Below are 27,708 nucleotides of genomic sequence, written 5' to 3' on the forward strand. Positions count from 1 at the left end.
CTGGATCTATCTCTGCATCAGAAATTTCCGCAGAAATGATTTCATCAATTTGATCTGGTGTAACCACCATCAAAAGAAGAATGCGGAAAACTTCTTTTTTGCCACTCAACAAAGTACATCTAGCATCTAACCGCACCACATATATGTACATACGTTGCTTTAAGATAAAGTCAATCAAACATCGTAACTGTTGTTTGAAAAGTCATGCTGTGACATCGTGACGATCGCTTGCTGATTGACCGCGATCCATAATTCCGCACGTTTGTCACCGCATCCTGGAAGTACTTCTTGCCTTGCCTTGCCTTGGGCTGCCATACGTTGATGGCAAAGAGAACGCCGATCGATATTAGGGCTTCTTCGTGGCTTTGTAACAAAGTTCAATCTGCAATTGACCTCTTTGTGTAAAACACACGTAAAGTTTTCACTGAATAATTTTCAATAATTTTTCTTTTGAATAGCCGGAATAAAAAGCAAGCGACCGAAATTGAACGATTCAAATAATTTACAAATCAAAACATTGAAAAACAAAACAAACAAAAATTGAAAAAAAATTTGTACTTTTTGGAATTATCCAATTTTCCGACTTTTCTTCATGAAAAGTATAAGGTATTTTTATTTCTAAACCTTCCTTGATCCACTACGAACAACCTCTGAAAATTTCATTAAGATTGGTTCAGCCGTTCTCTTAGCGTTACTAACAAACAAACATTCATTCGTTTGTATGGGAAAAAGAAAAGGGCTGTTTTTAGGGGTTTTCTGACAATTATTCGAATTTTTCTCTCCGTAAAAACCATCCTTGAACCTCAGCGAACATTTAAAAAGATCAAATTTGGTTCAGTCGTATGAAAGTTATGAGCGTACATACAGTTTGGCGATTCATTTTTATTTATATAGATTATTGACTTTTTTTTTGAAAACCAGTAGCTGGTTTTACCCTTTTATCCTGGAGGGTCCTTTGGGTAGGAATCGCAGAATTGGGTTCATTTGTACTGCTTTTGCGTACAAAATTTCGATAAAGGATTTTTTTTTTTTTTTTGTGCAAAAGCAGTGCTTGTTATTTTTGCTTTACGCCCTTGTAATTATTTGTAATTTTATATGCACTTAAATTTCACAATTTCAATTAATTCATTTCACTTTCACTTAGGTTAAATATTTTTATGAAGTATTTATATAAAATTTTAATTTTCCACTTAATAATTATGTTTTGAGGATTAATATAAAATTTTGTATACAATTTAAGATTGTCAAATATTATTTTTATTTTCAATTAAATTTAATACCTGTATTTTTTTCCATAAGTTTTTAACATTTTGGATATAAATTCTGGCTTACTTTATTTATTTCTTTTCTTTTCAATTTCAAATGTCAAAATTTAATTTTTCAATTCATTTATGTTTCATAATTACTTAAATTCTAACTTACATTAGGGAACTTTATGTGGTCGCTCCTCCTGGTTACTCGGATTTTGTCCCGTTTGCTTCTTACTAGGGATCCTGCAGCTTATACAAATGTAGAGGGTGTGCTGCGGGCTTACCTGACAAGCAGTCCACCGATTTGTCCAACGAAGTTCAACTTTTAAGTTTTTCTAGCCTCGTTGGTCCCTGCTCGGGCGCCAGTTAAGTTTTGCTTTATTGAGTTAAGAAATGTAACAGAACAATAGTATCTTAAAAATACCCTAAACTAGCTGTGGTTCAACGACAGCGACGTCGGCGTTCTTAACGGCAGAGTTTAGCGGATGTTGAATGGTCAGCAGAATTTACAAAATAATAACAAAATTTCTGTGTGTTGTTGAACTTTAACAACGACATTGTTGCAATGAATGTTGTTATGCCGAAATAAATATTTGTTGTATTAACTTATATATACTTATATCCGATAACTTAAAGTAATATTTACATATGTATATATTATATATATATTTCGACACATTTCTTTATTTTTGGCATTTTCGATAAATTATACAAAACACTAAATTAAACACTTTGAAAGTGCATATATAATTGTTAAAATGCAAAATCATTAATTAATTTACATAAACATTTATTTTATCAAAATATGTTCGCACAGTTCAATGAAATTTAATTTCACACTAATTTTGTCAATTAATTATAGCGGTTTATTTATGGCATCCCGCCTTTTCTTATATCAGCTGTTCGAAATTTCCTGATCTCCATCACTGTCAAATAATCAGGGAACGCGTTTGAGAGAAAAATGAGAGCCAATGCGAGAGTTTCGTATTATTTTATCCATGTCCAAGGGTCAATGGGCCACACAAAAGCAATACATTTTTCAACATATTGTTATATAATAGCCCTATATACTTTACCTATTCTTATTCTAATCGTACTCTTGATTCTAACGTAGTCTTACTCTTATATTTAATTACCTATGCTTGCTCTTATTTAAACTACTCCCACTCACACTTTACATACTTTCTCCTACTCTACACTCACACGTTCGCCCCCACACTAAACACACATACAACGTATTCCCGAACATACATTATTACCTCTTCTCTCTCCTACACTCATTAATATTACTTTAAAATAGTTAAGCTTTTAGCTAATAAGAATTTTTGTAAAGAGTTAGTTGAATAAAGACACTTGAAAGGAGTAAAAGTTCAACATCGGTTCTATATACACAAGTGACGTGTAACATCTAGCTAATACTTACATATGGGCATTTTCACGGTAACGGACGCAACATTCGTACGCTTTTAAGTGCGTCCAAAATAAAGAAGACAAAGGAAAAGTTTATATATATTGACATTGTTTTGAAGGGCTGACGGAGTACTAGATTTTAATATATACGGGAAGGTTCTACTACAAATAATTACGTAGTTATTAGCAATTATAAAGTGATACTGACGCGTCAAAAAATAGAAGTTTTTTGAGGCGCATTCAGAAATATACAAAATTCAGCAAATTAAGGATTTATATATATATATAAATATATATATTAATAAATGCGAACAGATGACTGTTATTCGTAGGTTTATGAAATATGTTAATTTTCCCTTAGTTTTTTTTAATTGAGTATAGAAGAAATACGGACGCGACATAACGGACGCGACAAAATCTTCCAAGAACAAAGAAATACAATTTTTTCATTATAACACTTCAATTTTATTGAAAATTAAGCAAAACAATGACGTAAATTAAAAATTCAAGTAACATTTTAGTAAAAATGACTTAAAAAATTAAGAAGAAAGTTATTAGTTTTTAGTATGGTCTATTTTAATTATTTTCTTTAATGAATAGGCGGTCCGAGCAACTTCAATAAATTTACTGTCGAAATATGAAAACCAATGCAAACTCTTAACTCCTTTGATATTTGGAATATTTTGCCATAACTCTGACAGTTGATTACAAAAACTATCAATTTGTGTTCCAGAGATATACAAAATGTTAACTCCATGAATGTTGTTCTTAGCACATTCATAGAAGTATGAAGCATCACCGAGAACAATATTTTTTGCTTTAACGATTTGCCAGACTTTTCGTTTAACTACGGCACCTATTCCGTCTACAGCACCTTTGCCATGTGAAGTGGCAAAAAAATTCCACTCTAAGATTCCGCAATTAAATTCAGTTGCAAGTCTTGGAAAACTAGAAAGAATAAATTTATTTTTGAATTGGGAAGTGCTTCCATCAGAGAAAATATAAATGCTGGTAACTCCTTTGTACTGGTTTTGTAATATATTGAAAATTTTGGAAATAAAGCAATAAACGTCGAATTTACTGTGGGTCAATCTATCACTGATAACAGCAAAAGAGTTGGTTTCCCCAAGAACCCAAGCTACGCACGTAAACACTGTTACTTGGCTATAACTAAAGTGGGCATCTTGAACTTCGTTTTGGAATGTCAAGCGATAGTTTTCAGCAAAATCAACTTGCATAACAATTTCATTAGCTGCTACATTTTTTTTTTTAGTTTCAAAGTAATTTTGTTGGTGACGTTTAACAAAACAATGCATTTTAAAAGCTGGTAGCTGAATCTCTATATCATGAATTAAGTCGATTAATGGACCAATAGTGTAGTTTAAAGTTATGCGATCATCTACTTTTCTCCACTGTTTCCATTTGATTTGCGTATTAAATTTATTAATAAACTGTATTGGAACTAGATCGTCTTTAATATCGCGTACACAGCTGTCACAATTATTAGCCATGCTCTTTTCATTCATAACGTCGCAGCAAACTGATGTAAGAAATAATTCAGCTTTGGCAGGAATCTGCGGTATAATCTTTGCACAGCCTTCTAGAAGAAAAATAAAATTTGCATGGTACTTACAGACACGCATATTGTGTCGTAAATTATTGATTAACTGAATGCAAGTTGGCTTAGAACGAATAAAAATAGGTTTGCAGACTTTTTCTTCGGTATATTTGGCTTTGAAAAGTTGATTGCTTCTGTTAAGGTCATAAGCATAAAACGTTTTGAGGCTACTTTCCCATTGATTATCATTGTATCCTTTCTCCCAGGAGCTTGAACGCTGATTCCATCTTGCAAAAAGAATTGTTCAGTTAATTTTTCGCGCATCTGGCTTTTTGATGACTTGGTTGTATTTTCATTCATCGTTTCTGTTGGCTTAATATATTTATTGCATAAAGATTTGAGGATAGCTATTTTTCTATTCAGGTTTTTAGGTAGCGCAGCCTCAACTTTTTTAATTGCTTTTCCCATCGTTTGTTTACAGCTGTAAATTTCGCAATTCAAATTGTCAATATTATTTATGCTCTTTTTTTGCCGCAAAACTTGCTGTCTAACACGGTCCTTTTCTTTCTTCTTTTCTAATAAATTGCAATCACTTTTCATTTTTTGCGATAATCTTTTTCGGTACTCTTGCTTTCGTTTTGCTTCTTTCTTCTTGTATTCCTGCCATTTCTCGACGTTTTCTTTCATTTTCTCTCTATACTTCATTGTTATTGCTTTTCTTGTTTCTTTCGCCGTTTTTGCCATCAATATAATTTTAGTTTTATGCAATTTCTACAACTTTATTTAATATTTAAGGTTTACGGTAACGGACGCGACGAATTTCAAACACCAATAAATTTTTTTAATCGTTTTTGCCGAGAGCCAATTATTACTTTTTTTAAGTGAAATGATGTATCTGCTTTTAGTCTGAAATCAATTTACACTTCAACACTTTGTTCACTAATGAGAACAATAAATGCTGTTTTTCGGTAACGGACGCGACATACGAATATAAGCAGAAGCATACACAAAAAACTACCGTTATTCGATCTCCACTCAGTCTGTCTGCTTGTTGAACATTATGTTACTATCAGCAGAAGATTTTTAAATTATAAAAACATCATAGTATTACTTTAAATTAGGGAATATAACAAGGAAAAACGTTGGTATATTTGGTCAGAAAAGTCAGATTTTTGTAAATTTTGTGTATTCGTTATATATTTCGGCTCAAAATTAGAAGAAAATAAAAATTACTTTATATTTATAAAATAAACACATTTGAGATTTATTATTCATCAACAGAAAGTTTTCAAGAACTGTTTGAATTTTGCACGCGTGGTGGACCTTTTTGTGAAAATGCCCATATGTTGGAAAACAGATACCCGTTTTGCAGGGGATGTTTGTTAAAAACTTTATTTCGCTATGGTAACACCAAATTCAAATTATCGCGAGGTTTCAAATATCGACAACTTATTGACATTTCTATTAAATAGCCACAACAGCATTGGAATATATGGTTATATACAAATAAAGTACTAGTTCTAGTTTAACGTGTTTAAAACAATTATTAATATAAAATAATGACGGTATTTTGCGAAATTGTTTGGAAAAATTTAAGTATTTTGTTGTTATTGACAGCAAAAATTGTTTGGTCCTTCTATTTGCCTGGATTAGCACCTGTAAATTATTGCGTTAAATCTGAATCATCGAGCTCGTGCAAAGTATGTAAATTTTTAAAAACGAAATATCTGTATATCTTAAATATATTAAATTGCAACTATTTGCAAGCATAATAGCAGGTATGACTGAAGCAACTAAAGCTGGTAGTATTAGCTGAAGATGTTTTGTCACAAAGAAGGGAATTGTACACCTATTTCTATTGTTGGTGTTGTTCTTGCAGAGGCTGAACAGCGGCTGTTTTTTTGTTTTTGTTTACGTGATAAAATGTTGGGACTACCGGTATGTCGAAACCGATCGCTGCTTTTGCGTGTATATATTTATTTTAGAATAGCATTCCCCGATTACGGGGAATAGAGGAAGTCCTCCAGATCAAGAAAATATATATGTGTAGTTGTTGCTGACTTATGGTTTTTGAGATATTTGCATTTAAAGCTCAAGAATTCAACTATCAATGGATTTTAAACTTAAATTTTTAACTTTTATATTTACTAACACTTCACTAATTCGTTTCTAATTATTTATTTTATATTTAATTGTCCAATTATAAACGAAATGAGTTTTAGATTAAGTTAGTTTTTCATCATTGGTGTAGCATATTTGTCTACTAACCGAAACCTGTCTAAATTACAAAATTTCTATAAAAAACACAATGCATATTATATATACAGATGTGATACAACTAACAATAATACCAATAATTGCCAAACACCAAAGCCCTAGAATGCATTGGCATTAATATCGGGCATAGGGAATTCTGCTCCACTGCTGCTATTTTCCTGGAGGTCGATCGAGCCCTGAACTGAAAGGTAACTTTGAAAATGACTTAAAGCTGCTCAGTCGAGTTAGAGGAAAGTATTGTGAGGGAAAGTATTAAGTGACAGCATAGGTCTTCGGGCTGTTACCGCGATGGGAAGAATTTAGTATACCATCCCAGGATTTCGGGAATAAAATGAGTATGGTCGGATAGAGGAGTTTCTCCAGATCACGAATATATATGGTTATAGCCGCAGGAAGCTTATAGTTTTCGAGTTATTCGCGTTTTAAGTTGAAAATTTGGGTTGGGTTTACTTTAGTATCTCATTTTCATTGCTTATTCCTCTTAAATGCGTGCACGGATTTTTTTAAATTTATATAGCACGGATAGCCAATGAATTAAACTTTGGTTTAAATGTAAATTTGGTAAAGGTTCAGGAGAGCGGCTTTTCCGAAAACGTGCACCAATTTCCACGGGAAATGTCTTAAAATTCGTGTTTTTAATTCCGATTTACGAATATATACGGCGCGTTATCTATTTTTATGTTTTTTTTGTAGTAAAAACAAAAAGAAAAATTATGATTTTGCACGATATTTACGCTATAAATGGCATCACTGTTCGAAATTCAATTGGATACTAGTGATACAAGCAGCGATCGGTTTCGAAATGTCGATACTCTCGATATTAGAGACTAAACAAGAATTGATAAAAATGAGAGAAACATAATAGAAAAATAATAATAGTTGGAAAAATAGAACTAAATTAAAATATCGGTATTCTCAATATTCGAGTCTGAACGAGAATTGGTTAAAAGGAGAAATACGTAATTGGAAAATTTATAATTCATTATTATTGCAGAAAGAAGAAGAAGTTGGACACAGAAGAATTATGAACGCCGGGGTGTTGGACCGAAAAAAATTAACCCTGGTCGGTCCAACACCCCGGCGTTCATAATTCTTCTGTGTCCAACTTCTTCTTCTTTCTGCAATAATAATGAATTAATTATATTCTCAACCAATTCTCGTTCAGACTCAAATATCGAGAGTATCGATAATTCGAAAACGATCAGTGCATAAATCAATAGATTCGAATTTACAACAGCGATGCCATAATTTCGAACATAACCTTGCCATTTTCGTTGAAGTGAAGTAATTGTAAAGTTTTACATATTTTTATAAAAATAACAATAAAAACCATTTCTCTAATTAATTAATTAAAGAACATCAATAATTACGTGTATATAATTGATAGAACATATATTTTTAACATTTAAAGGCGTGTAAAGTGCAAAAGTGAATTTTTGATTTCGGAAAATACCATGTTTTTCTATTAAAACAAAGAAAATATTGTTTTTAACAGCACGCGCCTAACATATTCGTAAAGTAGAACTAAAAACGAGTATTTTAAGACATTTCCCGTGAAAATTGATGCACGTTTTCGGAAAAGCCGCTCTCCTGAACCTTTACCGTAAATTTATTGTTAAATGTTAATTTGTTTTTTAGATATAAGTAAGCAAAAAACGCACATTTTCACATTTGCTCAAACAATGGCTCTCTTCTTTTGAAGTTTTTGTTGCACTGCTTGCAAAAAATTTAACCAATTTAACACACATACATTCTTTGAAATATATTTAATTGAATTAATGATAAATTATGAATTTTAAGTTGCAATTTTATGTACAATTTCATAAATAAAACAGCTTTAAATTATGTGTTATACTGTTCCTTTAAATGTAAGCAAAATTACTGAATTTGAACTGTCAAACGACGAAGAAAATGAGCACAAAAGGAAGACAGTAATAACCCAACGAATCAAAATGGTTGGTCTTATATACATTTGGGTTACTTTACATAGGACTCGTTTCGGATCGAAGGAATCGCGCGATTTTTTATTCCAAATTTTCGCCTGCGGCGCTTGTTTCAATGTAATATATTATACTGAAAACATAATGAAAATTTTGAATAAAAAATCGCGCGATTTTTTATTCCAAATTTTCGCCTGCGGCACTTGTTTCAATGTAATATATTATATTGAAAATCGCGCGATTTTTTATTCAAAATTTTCGTTATATGGACGTAATATATTGCCCACTCTTCAGGGTCTTGTATAAATGGTTGGTTGGGTTATCTTGGTATTACCGATACATATACAATTTTTAATTTTCAGTGTTTTTATTATTTAAATAAAGTGGATTTCCACTTTAATTCATTGAAATAATAAAAATAATAAACATAGAGTCACTCTATGCGTAAAAATACATACATTTTATAATAATTAGTGAAAATTGTATGGAAAAACTGCGATTTTACACCATTTTCAGGAGGCTGCCCTAGAGCCCCCCGTGGTCCTAGGGGGGGAAGGGTGCTATTATTCAAAAGCTCCATTCATTACCTTTCAAATGAGGGGGGTAGCCCCCTCCCCCTTTGCGCAAAACCTCTTCAAAATGAGATACTAAACTAAACATTCCCCGAAAATTTGCAATATTTTAATTACATATTTTCGATATATAAAATTAATTTTGCACTTATATTTTTCACTTTTATATACGCTAACACATCACTTACTCATTTGCACACGTTTATTTTATATAATATAGTGCAAAAATATCTTTTAATAAACATTTAAAATATTGTTGAATTTGATTATTTAAGAATAACAAATGAATTACAAACTGTCATACAATCAGTGTTACCTTATCGACATCATTTGTAAAATAACTAAATGAAATAAAGGAAACAGATTATACCCCAAATACGAAAATCAACAACCTATAAAAAAGAATATCCCTGGTCGGTCCAACACCAGGGTGTATCAGAATTTTTTCGTGTTGAACTCCTTTTTGCGTGGGCGGCCTTCGGCCCCGCTTCAAAAAAAATAACCCTGGTCGGTCCATCACCGGGTATATACATTTTTTTTCTCCCGTAGAACTCATTTTTACATTGGCAGCCACTTAAAGTTTTTTATATTTTTCTTTAATGTTTATCAACGATTATGTTTCCTGTATTTAGTATTTCTTTATATTTTTTTTTTATTTTAGTTTGTAAAATATTTTACCATAGTAACACTGATTATTTGACACATTTATTTTTACAAATTATGTCGATAAGGTAACACTGATTATATGACAGTTTGTAATTAATTTGTTATTCTTAAATAATCAAATTCAACAATAATTTAAATGTTTATTAAAAGCTATTTTTGCACTATATTATATAAAATAAATGTGTGCAAATGAATAAGTGATGCGTTAGCGTATATAAAAGTGAAAAATATAAGTGCAAAATTAATTTTATATATCGAAAATATGTAATTAAAATATTGCAAATTTTCAACTTAAAACGCGAATAACTCGAAAACTATAAGCTTCCTGCGGCTATAACCATATATATTCGTGATCTGGAGAATCTCCTCTATCCGACCATACCCATTTTATTCCCGAAATCCTGGGATGGTATACTAAAGCCGACCTCCATTCTGGAGAAAGCAAAATTAACAGCGCGGTTTTTCAAGCCCATGTATCAATATCATCGGCGCACGCCAACCGCTGTACACTCTTCTAGAAGATTGTACCTTTTCTGTTTAATTCTGCAGCTTGAATTATTTTCTCCAACAGTAGATTGAAGAAATCTCAAGAAAAGGGAGTTGTCTTGTCTGAAACCTTGTTTGGTATCGAATGGCTTGAGGAGATTGGTCCTTCCCAATCCTGACGGAGCTTTTGGTGTTGCTCAACGTCAGTTTACACAGCCGTATTAGTTTATACCAAATTCAGACATCGCGGCATAAAGGCAGCTCCTTTTCGTGCTGTCAAAGGCAGCTTTGAACCCGACGAAATGGTGGTGTGTGTTAATTCTCTTTGGCGCATGGTGAATACCTGGTCAGTTGTTGATTCGTCAGGCCTAATCTTCCACACAATACGTACATGTAACCTTGTTGAAGAGGCTTATCTTACGGTAGTTGGCGCAGATTGTGTGGTCTCCCTTTTTGTGGCTTGGGCAATCGATGGGCATGCTTTCGTCCGACCATATTCTACAAGGAAGCTGATGCTTGCTCCTTATCAGTTCTTCACCACCGTGTTTGAATAGCTCGGCCGGCAATCCATCAGCCCCTGCCGCTTTGTTGTTCTTCAGACGGGTAATTGCTATTCGAATTTCTTTATGGTCGGGCAATGGAACGTCTGCTCCCTCGTCATCGATTAGGGGATTAGGTGATTAGGTTCGCCTTCTCCTGGCGTTATACTTTCATTGCCAATCAGCAGGCTGGAGAAGTGTTCCTTACATAATTTTAGTATGCTCTGGGCATCAGTCATTAGATCACCTCTGGGGGTTCTACAAGAGTAAGCTCCGGTCCTGAAGCCTTTTGTTATTCGCCGCACCTTTTCGTAGAATTTTCGAGCATTACCCCTGTCGGCCAGCTTATCAAGCTCTTCGTACTCACGAATTTCGGCCTCTCTCTTTTTTTGTCTGCAAATGCGTCTCGCTTCCCTCTTCAACTCTCGGTATCTATCCCATCCCGCACATGTTGGGGTCGATCGTAACGTTACGAGATAGGCAGTCTGTTTTCTTTCCGCTGCGACACGGAATTCCTCATCGTACCAGCTGTTCTTTTGTATTTGCCGAAAATCATTGGTTTCGGTTGCAGCTGTTGATTGATTGATTCAATATGAGAAATGCACTGCGACCTTTGGTCTATTGTACCCTCTCCTAACTTACATAGACTCACCTAGCCCCAGCGCATTGATGAAGTTCAATAGACTTCCGGGCGCTAGTGAGGCTATGCGATCCCTATCTGGAAAAATTGATCCAAGGGCCTTAGTCCTGCGTCGACAGACTGCTGTGCAGTCAATCAGCAGGTGCTCCGGGGTTTCAGGCTCCAAGTCGCGGAACCGGCAGTTAACGCAAGAGGATAGGCCCATGTTGTACAGGTGCCTATTCAACTTGCAGTGGCCGGTATACCATGCGACCAGTAGCCTGAGTTTGTTCCTGGGGAGGTTTATTATAACCTTGAACCTACTCAAATTGTATCCTCCCATTAGCAATTTGGCATGTCTCATACCGCGCGTTTGCCGCCAATGCTCCTCCCCGCCCACTCCTTCCTTGCGAAGTAGCTCCTTTATGGTGTGTGGACCTACCCCAATAAAGGGTTCTGGTCCCACCATCTTGGTGGAGGCTGCGGAGCGGGCTAGCTCATCCGCCAGTTCATTGCTGGCTATACCTCTGTGACCAGGCACCCAGATTAGGTGTACCTGGTTACGTTCTGCAAGGCTGTTCAGCCTTTCCCTGCACTCCTGCACTAATAGCGATCGAGTCCGCCGTAAAAAGCTGTTTGGCGATACTCCAATCCTCGCGGGATGGCCTGTGATCGATCACGGGTAGACACTGGTCTTCCCGAACCGTCTCCGGGAAGTGCGCCCGCAGAAGCTCCGTCGCTCTGTCCTCTGCCCTGGTCGTGAATGTCCCATCTCCTCTTTTGATTGCTACTACTGCGTCGTTTGTGCCTCTGGCCAGAGCTTTATGCAGCCGGGCCGCCTCTGGTGTCGAGGTAACATTTTCGCAGAATCTCCTGAAGCTAGCCTGCTTTGCAGACCTTATCTCCTTATTGTATACAGTGAGATAGCTCCTATATTCTTCCCAGATCGCCGTATGTTTCGCTTTGTTGAATAGGCTGCGTACTTTTTTCCGGAGGTCTGCTAGTTTCCTTGACCACCAGGGACTGTTTCGCCTGTCTGTGGTCACTCGTAGGGGGCAGCTACGATGATAAGCGTTAATGATAGACTCGTATAGCTTAGATAGCCTAATCTCCAAGCCTGGGCCTGACACGCTGTTATCAGTCTGCCCCCCCCTGCTCAATTCCTCGCTTAGTATATCCCTAAAGGCATCCCAGTTCGCCCTCCGAGGGTTGCGTCTGGGGGGGAGTTTCCTGACCTCTACCTTTAGCGTAAACCTTAAAATCCTGTGGTCTGACATGGAGGGCTCCGTCGAGACTTTCCATTGCGAGACCAATCCATTCGCAGGCTCATTGCCCAAGGTGATGTCGAGCAACTCCCTCCTGTTTATAGTTATGAAAGTGGGTTCACACCCCACATTCTCTATTCTCAGGATGCCTTTGACAGCATCCGCATATCTGCGCCGACCCTCCTCCACCCGGTGGGGTGCCGATTCGGAGGGTTGGCCTCCGGCTGCCTTTGTGTTGCTGCCCCTCAGTCTTTTGGAGCTGGAGGGGTTGCTGGCTCTGCCGTCTTGCGCGCGAGCTGTCACGGTCTTACCACGCACCTTATCTGGGGATGCGTTGCTCCTTTTGCTCCTGCTTTTTGCCATAGCCTCCGCTGCCTCGGAGGTTTTTCTTTCTCGGAGGTATCGCAGGTACCACTTCATACTGGCACCACTCATTCCTTTCCTGTGCGGGTCGTCACATCCGCCGGGTTTACCAGCTTCTGGGACAGGGCGTTGTCCACCTCTTCTGCGCCTCCTCCTCCGTCTACTACGAGAGCCGTCGGACTCTGCCCGATATGACTCACCCGATTCCGACCCGCTACGCCTTCTGGCGGGGGTCTTGGCGGCGCTCGTTGCTGCTTCCGCAGCGTCAGGTCCTTTCGCCCGGCGAGCGCCGCTCCACAGTTCCCTTATACCGAGTTGTTGACTGTCTGTTGTGGTTGCAGCTTCTCGACGTCGGAGCTTCCTTGTGTTTGATGACATGCGTTTTTTACTGCACAGAGGCGTGGCCGTATCTTGGTTGCAACAATTAGTGGTCTAAAACACTGAAGACGTGTCTTTGAGACGTGAGGGCATCCCCTTCTCGCCTTCTCATTATAGCTCGCTTTCAAACGGATGTTATTTGGCTAACCAGAGGATACTTGGTCTAAGATCGGAAGTCGTGAACTGCTTTAGCCGTTTCTGGTCACTCTCAAATGAATGGCAATCAGAGAACTTTCCTCACTTGCGTGATCTTCTACACATGACTCCATCCTCCATGACTCCTACGTGCCTGCTAATAGAAACGCAAAAGGCTCCATCAAAACTTCACCTTGGTCAGGTGCAATACATGCAATAATTGGAGCCATCTTAAGAACTGCTCAAGCCTTAAGACTTACAGGGAATGGACCACGAGTTACGTGGACCCATGTTGCCTACGCAGTACTGCGACACTAGCCTTTACGGCTGTGCAATCTGCACATAGTTCGCGCGCTGCGCCGCCACTCACCCCGAGCGGCCAACAGAGGACCTCCACGGTCCCCAGGAGCTCAAACAAGCAACATAGCTCCCACTCTGCCTTGTCCCCCTCCCAACTTTCATCCCGCCACATCCTCGTGCGAGAACCAATCAGCAACTCTTTGTTCCTCGCACAGTCTGTTCCGCGTGTCAGAGCGTCATACGTCGGAAAATTCCATCAGTTAAGTGCAATTCCTGCACTGGCTGATGTCACTTCCCGGCGTGTTCCAGCCTGCGCACCACACGTGAGTGGAGTGAGTCGTACGTTGTCCCATGCTGCAGGAGTCTGCCCCGCAACACATAACAGTGGCGTCGACAACCAACACCCCAGCGTGACAACCGCCCCAGCGGGCTCTGCAGCTGCAACAAATACCACCTACACGTCACTCCCTCATCCCCAGGATCACCCACGGACACCCGCGGCAAACCCGTGTACTTCAATTTAACTGCAGAGGACTCCAGAGTAAGATCGAGGAGATAGTTGCACTTATGAATCGGGAACGCGTATCGATAGCTGCGGTCCAAGAAACCCAACTAAACAGCCGCTGAGTTGTGCCGGTTTCAACGTCATACGTAAGGATAGCGAGCGAGATAATGGTGGTGGCCTAGCCTTCATATTGCACAACACCATACAGTATCGTCTAATTTATGAAGACATCGGCCGCTAGAATGTCAGGGTATAGCTATCCGGTCAAGCGATGTCGAGCTCGAAATATTTAATATATTATATATGTACATCCCCCAGTTACATGTTGCCCTACGCTATTTCGTGGTGAAAACCGTCTGGTACTCAGCGACTTTAACGCGCACCATGATCTTTGGCATTCCTGCATGTCAAACGATCGTAGGGAAATCCAGCTGGTGGAACAGGTTAACGATTCGACATTCTGCACAATGAATGACGAAACCCCCACTTTGCCCGATATTACATAACCTGGCGACCTATGCTAACTTTCGCATCAGACCATCTGCCCATAATTATCTCGATCGAGAAACCTCCTGATTCCGTTTCTGTGGACAACCGTACCTTCGTTAACTTTAACAAAGCTAACTGGATCGGCTTCACAGAATTTACTGAGAGCACCTTCAACGCTCTACCCATTCCTACGGACGTATGCGTTGGCGAACGTCGATTCCGCAAGGTGTTCGCAGCAGCTACCGCTCGATTCATCACGGCTGGACGAATAGCGGAAATTCGCTTCAACTTCCCAGCCGAAGCAGCCGTTTTAGTTAACGAGCGCGACACCTTACGCCATGCCGATCCCGGGTATCCCCGAATAAGGGATCTCAATTTGGAGATTCGGCGTATGGTAAATCATCATAAGCGACGAAATGGATGGAGCACCTGAAGTTCTGCAACCTCTCCACCGGTGTGAGTAAGCTTTGGGCTACTGTCAAAGCTTTGTCTAATCCGAAGAGATATGACGACCGACTTGAAGTTCAATTCAATGGTCATGCCTCTTCGGACCCGAAGAAGTGCGCGAGCTATTTTAGCTGGCAGTTTACACTGCACCCTTCCGTAGACAAAGCCAAACGATGTGTTAACCGACGGCTGCACAAAATGCCAAACGACTGCACGCCACTTACTTTCACCGATGAGGTTCAGAGTGTCATCAACAAATCAAAATACTCTAAATCCATTGGCCCTGATGGAATTTACATGATAATGCTAAAGCTGTCGCTGACCACTCTTCAAATACCCGATGTGTGGAAAGTCGGATGAACCTGAAACCTGGGAAACCCGCCAACAAAGGTGAATCCTATCGTCCGATGACTCTCCTCTCCCCAGTAGTGAAGACACTTGAGGCCTCGCTACTCCCGACCTTCACTCACCACCTGAGCCTAGCCAGCCACCAGCATGGATTCCGAAAAGTGCACAGCACCACCGCAGCACTTAGCGTCATAAACGCTCAGATAGTTCGTGGCCTCAACCAGAAACCACCCTGTGAGAAAACGATCCTCGTAGCGTTGGACTTGTCAAAAGCTTTTGACACAGTCAACCACACAACGCTACTGTAGGACATTGAGAAAACCACGCTTCCTCCAGAACTGGAGAGGTGGACCATGAACTACCTGAACGGTCGTCAATCATCCGTACTATTTCGAGGTGAAACATCTAAACTGAGAAGAATTAAACAGGGGGTTTCGCAGGTTGTCCTCTCCCCATTACTGTTTAACTTCTACATCTCGAAACTCCCACAGCCACCAGAGGGGGTTTCCATAACCTCGTACGCAGATGATTGCACGATATTGGCGTCGGGCAATGGAATCGATGGTATGTGTTCGAAAGTAAACAACTACCTCTAAGACCTTTCTCGTTTCCTCACTGCACGGAACCTCACACTTTCCTTCACCAAATCCACAGCGACCATTTTTACGAACTGGACGAAGGAGTATAGACTTGAACTTAATATTGCAGTAGATGGTGTCAAAATTCCGACTGTCAATAACCCTAAGATTTTAGGTGTAACCTTCGATAGTCTATGCTCCTTCGCTCCCCATACGACCGCGATTATCGCCAAGGTACAAAGCCGCAACAAAATTCTCAAGTCGCTAGCCGGCAGCACATGGGGAAAAGGCAATCGGCCGGCCGGTCCTCAACTACGCAGCATCAATATAGTTGCCTGGACGACGGGATGCCTTTTGATGTCTCCCATCGAAGACCTTCATAGCGAGACGCTTATGCTCCCAGTTAAGGAGCATAATGAACTCCTCTCCAAGCATTTCCTGCTGGGATGTTTTCGTAGAAATTACCCTTGCAGCCATCTGCATGGAGTGGGGCCGCCTCCTAGGAGCATCAAGAGGTCATTCCTTGACTACGTCGACGACGTCGTACAGTACGCCTACCGGACTTCGGACGCAACTGACTTTCGGCAGGTACTGACCGCCATTCACAGTGGAGCCATCAACACCTTCACCGACTCCCTTCCCGTGAATGGCGTTCTTGGAGTCAAACCATCACCAATCGCAGACGAAGAGCTCGAGTTGCCGCGAGAAACGCGAGTGACCCTAGCCCATGACATGACACTGACCACCTCTTTGCACGCCCTACCAACCCCACCCATCTAACACCCTTTTCCCTTTGGTTCGACCCCGTCGAAACAGCATGTTTCGTGGGCCTCCCGTTAGATGACGTCGACAACAACAGCGGGTATTGATTATGCGAAATACAAGGTGCTTTCCAAAGTAAACAGGACTTTAAAATAAAACAGGGCAAGTGGTCAAAATCAATTTATTTTATTCAAAATAGTCTCCTTCTGCTTCAATACAGCTTTTTGCACGTGCAAAAGCATGTCGAACGAGTCTTTTAGCTCGTTGGTCGGTGTGACCACAAGTATGCCGGTGCAAGCCTTTTGATTGGCCTCTACGTCACGGTGCCATATCAGGCGAATACCATCGCCATAAACTTGTTTCATCGATTGAAACGTTTCGTTAAAAGTTTTCTCTTCTTAATTGGCGTAGACACCGCTTATGCGATTATAGCCGAGTTAACAACAGCGCGCCAGTCGTTTCTTCTTTTCGCTACGTGGCGCCAATTGGATATTCCAAGCGTAGACAGGTCCTTCTCCACCTGATCCTTCCAACGGAGTGGAGGTCTTCCACCCTGGCGTTAAAGTCGCCAAGCACGATTTTGACATCGTGGCGGGGGCAGCTGAAAAATTTCAGAGAAACTTTGTAGAACGTTCATTTTCCTACAAAAATAATTCGGTGCCGCAGCAATGTATCAATTGGTTTCGCAAAGAAAAAATTAATTGCGAAAAGTACGAAAACCCCATGTTATTTAAATGGGAAATAAATCGTCGTTGCGGCACGGGTTATTATCAATATTAAGAGCTCATATGGGTTTCATAAATTCTTTTAGGGCATTTACTAAAAATTTTAAGGGTGCTGCAGACTCAGAAACAAATTTTGGAAATAACGGATATGCATATATTTTTAAATATACAGATCTGAGTATTGTTAAAAATATACGTATTAAATTGGTTAAAGTAGTAAATGAGCAAGTTATGCTCTTTGTATGTTATATAAATATGTAATATGCGACATATATGTATGTATGTATAATATAAAGGATGTTATTTTAACATATGCTTTTTTGTTTTTTTTGCTTATGATTGCCTTAGCTTATTTTAAGCAATCCGCTTATACTCGATTAAGTATAAGGGGTATTGCTGGAAATTTCTGCAAGTAAATACTTGAATGGTTTATTGTTTTTGGGATAGTTTTTGCGTTATAACACAACGGTAAGCATTTACCGGCAATCAATAATCTGCTATATACAGTATTAAACTGCCTTGTTAGCGGGTTTTCAGTTTTTACCGGAAAATAAACCGAATACCGAAAACAGTTTGGTAATGGCTTTCTCTTCTTTTTCGACCGGAATTTTGGTCAGAACCGCAAGTTTAATTTTTTGATTTTCAAACATACATACTTATATGTATATAAAATATAAATATTGATAGGAAACAATACAATTCACTTTGATTTCCGCCAGGGGCTTTTGGGGATAATACTTGTATGAGTGTATGTCTTGATTTGCGTGTGCCTGTGCTTGTGCCTGTTTTTCTTTTCCCCGGTCCTTTTGCTGCTGGTGTTGTTGTTGGGTTTTCCAGATTCCTCTTTTGTCTCAATTGGAGTTTTTGTTTTCACAGCACTGTGTTTGTCTAAATTTTTTCTGTTTCTTCTTCTTCTTAATTGGCGTAGACACTGCTTACGCGATTATAGCCGAGTTAACAACAGCGCGCCAGTCGTTTCTCCTTTTCGCTACGTGGCGCCAATTGGATATTCCAAGCGTAGCCAGGTCCTTCTCCACTTGGTCCTTCCAACGGAGTGGAGGTCTTCCTCTTCCTCTGCTTCCCCCGGCGGGTACAGCGTCGAATACTTTCAGAGCTGGAGTGTTTTCGTCCATTCGGACAACATGACCTAGCCAGCGTAGCCGCTGTCTTTAAATTCGCTGAACTATGTCAATGTCGTCGTATATCTCGTACAGATCATCGTTCCATCGAATGCGATATTCGCCGTGGCCAATGCGCAAAGGACCATAAATCTTTCGCAGAACTTTTCTCTCGAAAACTCGCAACGTCGACTCATCAGTTGTTGACATCGTCCAAGCCTCTGCACCATATAGCAGGACGGGAATTATGAGCGACTTATAGAGTTACTTTACTTTTCAATTGCCTACTCAGTCCGAAGTAGCACCTGTTGGCAAGAGTTATCCTGCGTTGGATTTCCAGGCTGACATTGTTGGTGGTGTTAATACTGGTTCCTAAATAGACGAAATTATCTACAACTTCAAAGTTATGACTGTCAACAGTGACGTGAGTGCCAAGTCGCGAGTGCGACGACTGTTTGCTTGATGACAGGAGATATTTTGTCTTGCCCTCGTTCACTGCCAGACCCATTTCTTTTGCTTCCTTGTCTAGTCTGGAAAAAGCAGAACTAACGGCGCGGGTGTTAAGCCCGATGATATCAATATCATCAGCATACGCCAGCAGCTGTACACTCTTATAAAAGATAGTATTTTTTCAGTTTACGCACCATAATTTTGTAATGTTTAGCACCGCACTTTCTGTCACCTCACTTTTATTTTTGTAACTGCACTTTGTTCACTTTTTCATATGTTAACAATATACATACTTATGTTCATATGGATATGAGTTTTTGTATATAAATTTTATTTTTTGTTGTTTTTATTTTTTTGGTGATTAATTATATTTTATTTTAATTTGTGTCACCGCTAGTGCCGTCCGGTACGGCTCGAAGGACCATGTATATTTTTCTATAAAATAAAAAAAATCCGGCACTCACGTTTTGACGAATTCGAAAGGCCTATGTGTTGAATATGATGTATCCATTGTGGGATGAAGGTGTGCACATGATGCCGATGTGTTGAGTATGATATGTGTAGTGTGTGATTAAGAGATGGTGTGTATCAGAGAACTGCAACGAGTAATAAATTTTTGTTTATACTTAAGTACTGATACGTTACTCTTAGCTTATACCTGAATTGTTTTTGCCACACATGATTCAAATCAGTTCAGCAGAAAATTGTTGTTGTTTGCTGTATTCATAAATTTACCCATAGATTTACTTATAGTTTACCCAAAGTTTCACTTCAATTCAAACAATCGTCGCAACGCTATGAACTGACATGATACGATTGCAACCAAAGCCAGCCATACCGGTTACACGATCGTGGTAGCCGAAGAACAGATTGTTCGTGTTGCATCAGGTCAGTTGACGCTGGCGGCTACTCGAATTGATTAACAATGTTGTCTATGCTGAACTGAATTGCTTTGATTGTGTTTTTGGCAGGACTGTGTGTTCTGATTTTATCGTACTCGTTGCAGCTCTCTGGTGTGTATGATGTGTGTGGTGTTTTTTTTTTGTGTGGTGTAATAGGCATCTCGGGACTGCACTCTCGGTCTTACAGCGATTTCGTCTTCTCGAACCCTTTGCATAATATATGCTATTATCCCACAAACGATATCCCATGGTAGATGGGAAGTTAGCATAAAACTTACTACGTCCCTTGAACGTATGGGTAGGGGCTTTCCTAGTTTATTGGAAAGTATTTTCCTTTCCTTTTGGAAGCGGACACATTCCACCAGTACGTGGTCTGCTGTTTCAATATAATTTTCGCAGTGCATGCAGAGAGGAGACTCCACATGCTTGAATTTATGCAAATAGCTTCTGAAGCAGCCGTGGCTAGATAGAAACTGCGTAAGGTAGTAGTTCACCTCCCCATGATCCCGCGTAACCCATTCTCTGATATTGGGTATCAGAGAGTGGGTCCACCATCCCTTCGTGGAGTTATTCCATCTCTCCTTCCATTTCCGGAGGCATTTCTCGTCGATTTTTATCAGTTCTTGTCTATATTGGTTGGGTGATATGTTAGCCCTCATATATCGGATTGATGAGCAACGCTCAGCTGCTATGTCTATGGGGAGTCTTCCCGATATAACATGGAGTGCATCCTCCGATACTGTTCTGAATGCACAGCAAGTTCTCAGTGACGCCAGTCTGTGTACCGAAGCAACTCCTCTCATATACGAGCTATGTCTAATAGCAGATATCCAAATTGGCGCCGCGTACAGAATGATGGAGCTACTGACGCTTGTCAGCAGCTTTCTGACTAGTTGTCTGGGGTCTCGCATATTGGGCATTATTCTTGCTATTGCCGACACAGATCTCGCCACTTTGATGTGTGTGGCCTTTAGGTGCTGCTTGAACTAGAGTCTATGATCTAGGATTACTCCAAGATATTTGAGATGTGGGCTTGACTTTATGGTATGCCCATCAATACATATCTCAATTGATTCCACTGTTTTTCGGCTGCTCATTAAAACCACCTCAGTTTTGTGTGCAGCTAGCTATAAGCCAGCTGTCTCGAGCCATTTTTTAATATGGTTAATGGTTTCAGTACACTTGTTTCTCGCTTTGTCTAGGGTTTTCGCTACTACTACGACCGCAATGTCGTCCGCGTATCCTACTATTTTTACCGCCTCAGGCATCGCGACTCTCAGAATTCCCTTGTACATCACGTTCCAGAGTACATGGCCGAGGACTGACCCTTGCGGAACGCCGCCTGTTACTTTATATGTTTCAGGTCCGTATTCTGTCTCGTACACTAATACACTGTTTTCAAAGTAGCTTGCCACAATTCGGATAAGGTAGTCCGGGACCTTTAACTCTGCCAGAGCTCTAATAATTAGAGGCCAGTTCGCTGCGATGAAAGCGTTTTTTATATCCAGGGTAATGACAACACAGTACTGTTTGTCACCCCAACGCCATCTACTCCCTTCCAGTGCTTTTCCCCGCTATTTTGGTGACCGCATTTATCGCATCTACTGTGCTATGTCCTTTCCGGAAACCGAACTGCATTGGGTTCAACCCAGAGTCTCCTTCGGTATATTTCTCTAGCCGCTTATAAATAATTGATTCGAAAACTTTTCCTGCCGTATCAAGCATACATAAGGGCCGATATGACGAGAGTTCTTCTGGAGATTTATCACCTTTGGGAAGAAGAACGAGGCGTTGACGCTTCCAACATTTGGGAAAGATCCCTTCCTTCAAGCAGCTTGTGTATGCGTTTTGGAACAATGTTGCCTTTCTTTGGATGATACGCTTAGTTACGAAGTTGGGTATTCCGTCCGGGCCGGGTGCTTTGCCAATCTTGATTCTTTTCACCGCGATGGTGTCGTGGGACACTTCAGCGATTTCATCCAGATGAATTTGGAAAATTGGCACTTGCATAGGTTCGCATCATGAGAATAAACTATGGACTATCTTACGTAAAATTGCGGGAGATATAGGTGGTGTTCTCGATCTATCTATTTTCTGCATTACAATTCGGTAGGCTTTTCCCCAAGGGTCGTTATATACTTCTGAGATAAGTTGGTTAAAGGCATTTCTTTTGCTGTTGGCTATGGCCTTATGCAGTTCTTTCCTTTTTTCCGAAAGTTTATAAGAAGTTCCGCGAAATCACCTCTTCCTCTAGCACGTTGCTGTCTACGTCGAAACTTGAGACATTCAGCTCTCAGTTGCACGATTTCTTCAGACTACCGGTATAGCGGGGCTTTGTTTCTTCCGTCTTTTCCGTCCGTTGGCTTGTGTCCGTTGTTAAGGAGTATAAGATCAAAATTTGCAAGCGACGACAGAAGTGCTGTGCCCCTCGCGTTACTGATCATACTCCCCCATTCTACCGCCCGTGCATTAAAGTCACCAGCGATGACTGGCGGTGTCTTTCCTCTTGCGTGCGATGTGAGCCTAAAGAGCATATCCTGAAATTCTGTCAGGGATAGGCTAGGAGCGGCGTAGCAACTGTAGAAATGTATGCCCTTTATCTTTGCGTACACGAAGCCTTTTTCTTTAATTGTTTGAGTACTTTCGAAAGGAACATTGTTAAGGGTCCATATCGCACATTTTGAATCTTTGTCTTTAATCCAGTTTTTGTAATATTTTGATGTCTTATACGGTTCACTAAGTAATAGTACATCTGTGTTAAGGTCCGAGTCAGTTTTTGTCAGCAGTGCTTGGGCTGCCGAACAGTCTTTAATCCAGTTTTTGTAATGTTTTGATGTCTTATACGGTTCACTAAGTAATAGTACGTCTGTGTTAAGGTCCGAGGCAGTTTTTGTCAGCAGTGCTTGGGCTGCCGAACAGTGGTTGAGGTTTAACTGGGGACACCTCATCATTGCGGTTTTCCAGCGGCCTTTTTATAAGCTGGGCAGCTAAAGCTACCAGTCGGGTGCTTATCAGTCCCTTGTGGGCATAAGAGACATAGTGGCTCTTTACTGCATCCTTTTGCGACATGCCCCTTTTGTCCACATCTATAGCAAGAGCCGATGAGATCTTTGCTGGTTTTGCAGTTGCGCGATATATGACCGAACTCAAAGCATTTAAAGCATCGGACAGGTCTTGTAATTTCCCGAACCCTACAATTAACCCAACCTATTTTTATTTTATTTGCGTTAAGGAGTTTTTTGGTATTGCCAAAGGGACACTAATAATGGCAATTTGCGTTTCGTCCTTAAGCCGTATCATGGATTTGATGGCACTATGTTCTAGATTTTCTTCGTCAAGAAATTTGTCATTTATGGACATACATACTTCCTCGGCTGTCGTTGCCTCTTCTAAGTCTTCAATTTCTAGTGTAATTGCTTGTGCTAGTACTTTGACTTCTGCCATATCTTTTATGACCTCTATTGCGCGTTCCCTGAATTTTTTAGAAGGCTCCTTCGTTTTTGCTTTGAGCTTTAGCAGAAGTTCACCCTTAGCTGTTCTCCTTGCTTTGCTCAAGCTATCACCGAGGTCTTGAAGTCTGGGGTCTGATTTCATTTTCTTTAGCATATCTGCGTAAGACATGTCGGTGGTCTTCGAAATCACCAGAGCTTCCGTGCGCTTCAGCTTCCGTTTTGGCATCTTTGGTTCTGTTTTTTTCAGTTCCGGTTTATTACGTCTGTTTTTCACCAGTTCCCATTCAGTTGCCTGTTTTTCCGGGGGAGATGCCACACTTACAGGTATTTTCGTTTGTTGCATTTCAACACAGTCGTTTCGTCTCTTACTTTTTGACGTCTCTTTCCCATTTTCGAGCTTCCTCTTCGCTTGCATTGCAATCAAAAACCACGGCGAAGTTTGGGGCGTGTTTTCCCTCCTTTCACAGGAGTTTGGTTTAGTAGCACGCTTAGGGGCAGCTAGCTCATACAATGAGGTTATCCGTCCTATGGTGTCCCTCATAGCTTGGTGGATACATCGTCTCTTTCCATCCTCAAGCATTGCAACCAGATTGCCAATCTGTTCCCCGAGTTGATAAAAGGCTGGCATATTTCCTCCAGTAATTGTTTTCCTCGCCATAGGAGTTACTTCTTGCTGCTTGTCTTGTTCAGCCCCTGCTGCTATGCTGCTTTCGTGGTTGGTATGCAGCGGCGGTGTTCGCATAACATTTGAGCTTCGCCTAAAGGCCATGTGCTCGTTTACATTTTTAAATTCGGTCTCATTATTATAATTTGTGGTGTTCATTTAATTGGGTCCCCCCTCAAGGCCGCTATCTCTGCTAGCTATGTGCAATCGCTGTGATGATCCCGTGGTTATCTTTGCAGTGCAGGGAGGTCACGCAAGGGTTGACTTAAGTCCTTATGGGCACCTAAGTTCAGTGCCAGATCAGCGTTAATCGGGAGCAACGCTCAACCGAAATTGCAGCGCCAACTCAATGACGGCAAGCATCGAACGTACCTTGAGGCCTTGCCGGGGTTTTAGTGGGGACGGAAGGCATTCGCCGGCAAGCCATTTCAGCAAGATTTCACTCCGCTTACTAAAGTCGCCGAATGCTACGTCTGTCAGCTTCAACGTAAAATTTTCGAGAACCGTTCCAGTTGATTTTTACCAAAATCTTACTGGGCTTAGAAGCCCATTTAGCCATACCGTCAATTTCAATATGTAAGATATCTTTAAAAATTGAGTGTAAAATATTTAATACAGTCTACAGTTTTAATGCCGAAAGCTCCCTTATACCAAATATAGTAATTTATGCCGAATCACCGTGTACTTTATCATCATAAAGTAAATAATTATATAGTTAAGCGTTGAATATAAATTAAATCGATGATGATTATGAGGTAACCCCATAAAACTAATATAATTATATTCGCTGACTATACTCAATATGTTAAATTTTGTCCATTTCGTTGAGTTTATATCGAATACTATCTATACGTTAACAGAAAATGCCTCAACAAAATTAAATGAGAATTTTTCGGTTAACAGGGTGTTATTGAGTAAATAAAATTATATTTTTAGCCTCCAACAATGATGAGTATGATTTCGTCGAAAAATCAAGGCTAAATTCTTACACAACATTTTTTAATATAAAGTTTTGTCAACACCTAAAAGCATTTTTCTGCCTTCGTTCCCTGTTATTTGATAAATATAAAAAGTTCGGTTACGCCCGAGCTTAGCGCTTCTTTATTTGTTTGAAACAATGATGTATATACTAAATATAAAAATTGTGTTGTAAACTTATATAAATCACTTTACTTTTTTCTTAATTATAGTCAGAAATAGTTCTATATGTTAATCGATTAAACACAGAAGAATCCGTAATCCCATATGAGTATCATCATTTTGATTTTTGTACTGGCAATGAAAAGAACTCACCTGTTGAAAATTTGGGACAAGTCGTTTTTGGAGAACGCATACGACCAGGTCCTTATAACATTGAATTCTTAAGGGAAATTAACTGCGAATTGGTAAGTGTTTTCATTTCATTTGCTAATAAATTATTTGGTCTTTTCATAAATTCTGTTACAAAGTTTACAATACATACAGCAAGGACAAATTCGAGGAAATTTTTGTTATAATAGATAACACAGTATAACAGCTAATCTGGGGGGTGAGAAATTCCAAGTCAAAGTGATGGTACTAGGTCAGTATAGTAAAACCCTCAAAGGGTTTGGCGTTCGTATGTGTCAGTATTTTTTCCTTATCTTGATGTTTTTTCGCTTAGTTGTAACATTTTGGCAGGGGAGCAGCTCATAGTGGATTATTCCCTGCCAATCCCACCAAACACACAGAAGAACCTTCCTGGCCGTCAATCCAGGCTTGGCCACCGTCTGGGCCGCTTCACCGCTTTTCGACCACGACCGTTTGCGATTTACGTTATCGTAAGTGACCCACTTTTCATCGCCAGTCACCATACGCTTCAAAAACGGGTCGATTTTGTTGCGATTCAGAAGCGATTCGCATGCGTCGATACGGTCCTTACATCGAGCTTCTTAGCGACTCCAAGCTTCTTCAAATGGTTTATAACGGTTTGATGACTCATGCCCAGCTATTGACCGATGCTACGGCTGCTACTATGCCGGTCTCTTTCGACCAATTCAGCGATTTTATCGCAATTTTCGACGACAGGCCTTCCGGAGCGTGGCGCATCTTCGACCACCTCTACACCAGAACGAAAACGTTGAAACCATTGTTGTGCGGTGGAAATGGAAACTGTATCGGGTCCATAAACTGCACAAATTTTATTGGCGGTTTGAGATGCATTTTTGCCTTTATCGTAGTAGTCCTGTAAAATATGCCGTATTTTCTCTTTATTTTGCTCCATGCTTGCGACGCTTTAACTCACGAACGACTTAAAAGAAACGACAACCAATCAAACACGTGTTAGCGCGTAAAATAAGCTTTCCAAAAGGGTATAGCATGACCCGATGCGACGAATAAAACTAGAACTACGCGCTTTCAGCGCCAACTAGCGAAAATACCGCAAGACTTTTTTGACAACCCATTATTTATGATATTCTCATAAAACTTAATATTTCGTGAATGTTTGTTTACCGCACTATTGATCGTTTTTCCCAAACGTATACAATTTCTGACAGATAGGTGTTTAATTTTTATCATAAACATTTTTGAAACAATAACAATGTGCTATCAACTACAGTTAGTTTTAAAATTTGATGTTAATAATTTTAAAAGATAAAAAAGAAATTCGCAATGCATTAGTATTCTAACCACCAACTTGATTAAGTTATATGAGTTTGTTATGTATGGACTAGCCACTCTATTTTTGACAATTGCAGGTTAAGTTCAATCCTTTTCATCTTAATGTGATCTTTCAACCGTAATTAAGCATCGAGTGTAATGCCATGTTATTTGACCGTACTGGCATGTTATGCAGACGTCAAGAGGATTTATAGGTTGTTAGTGATTCGTTTGTTAGTAAAATTCATCGTTTAGTTTTATTCCCTATTTCTTAGTCAATTTGATTATGGGGTTGATTGCATATTGCAGATTTAGCGCCGCATTTTTTTCTGTGTTTTCGGCGCATAGCATTGCGTTGGCAGTTACAATGTTGGGTGCTAACGGTAAGACTTTTCATAAAGAATCTACAAAAGTGGACTTATAATATTTCCCTACGCTTCGCCTGCTTCAATTTCTTTTAGTTTGAAGAATTCTTTCCCTCTTTTACAAGGAGAAATCTTAGGGTGATATGCGATTCTAGGAAAGCACAATACTTAACTAATATTCTTAATTTTGGTTTTTGCACAAGGCCTTCATGCCACGTCTGAGAATACTTTTCCTTCCTCAAAGGATTTTTGAATGTTGAATGTTTGTTTCTGATGCCAAACTAATGCGATGGAGTAGACTGCTTTTCATCGATAATAGGTGTTTGTGATGGTAATTAATTTTTTAAAAAGTTTGGAGATATGTGAAAGTAGTGAAGTTGTACTATATGAGAATCCCTTCCCGGTTTAGAAGCAATGATAACTTTAGCAACTTTCCAACCACATCCGGACAACATGACCTAGCCAGCGTAGCCGCTGTCTTTTAATTCGCTGAACTATGTCAATGTCGTCGTATATCTCGTACAGC

General features: G+C 39.8%; 1 protein-coding gene across 2 annotated transcripts in view; it reads left to right on the top strand.

Annotated features, from left to right (window-relative positions):
- Positions 1–5,687: 5,687 nt before the first annotated feature.
- LOC120767859 (transmembrane 9 superfamily member 2) overlaps positions 5,688–27,708 on the top strand; it is a 99,865-nt gene continuing 77,844 nt past the window's right edge. The window contains exons 1-2 of one of the 2 annotated variants that reach the window (XM_040094168.1): positions 5,688–5,918; positions 25,389–25,583. In XM_040094168.1, the coding sequence (XP_039950102.1) occupies positions 5,778–5,918; positions 25,389–25,583 (336 nt within the window). In that variant the 5' untranslated portion in view covers positions 5,688–5,777. The remainder of the gene's footprint in view (positions 5,919–25,388; positions 25,584–27,708) is intronic. The other variant, XM_040094167.1, reaches the window with a different exon arrangement.

Source organism: Bactrocera tryoni, chromosome 2, assembly GCF_016617805.1.
Source record: "Bactrocera tryoni isolate S06 chromosome 2, CSIRO_BtryS06_freeze2, whole genome shotgun sequence".
Taxonomy (NCBI): domain Eukaryota; kingdom Metazoa; phylum Arthropoda; class Insecta; order Diptera; family Tephritidae; genus Bactrocera; species Bactrocera tryoni.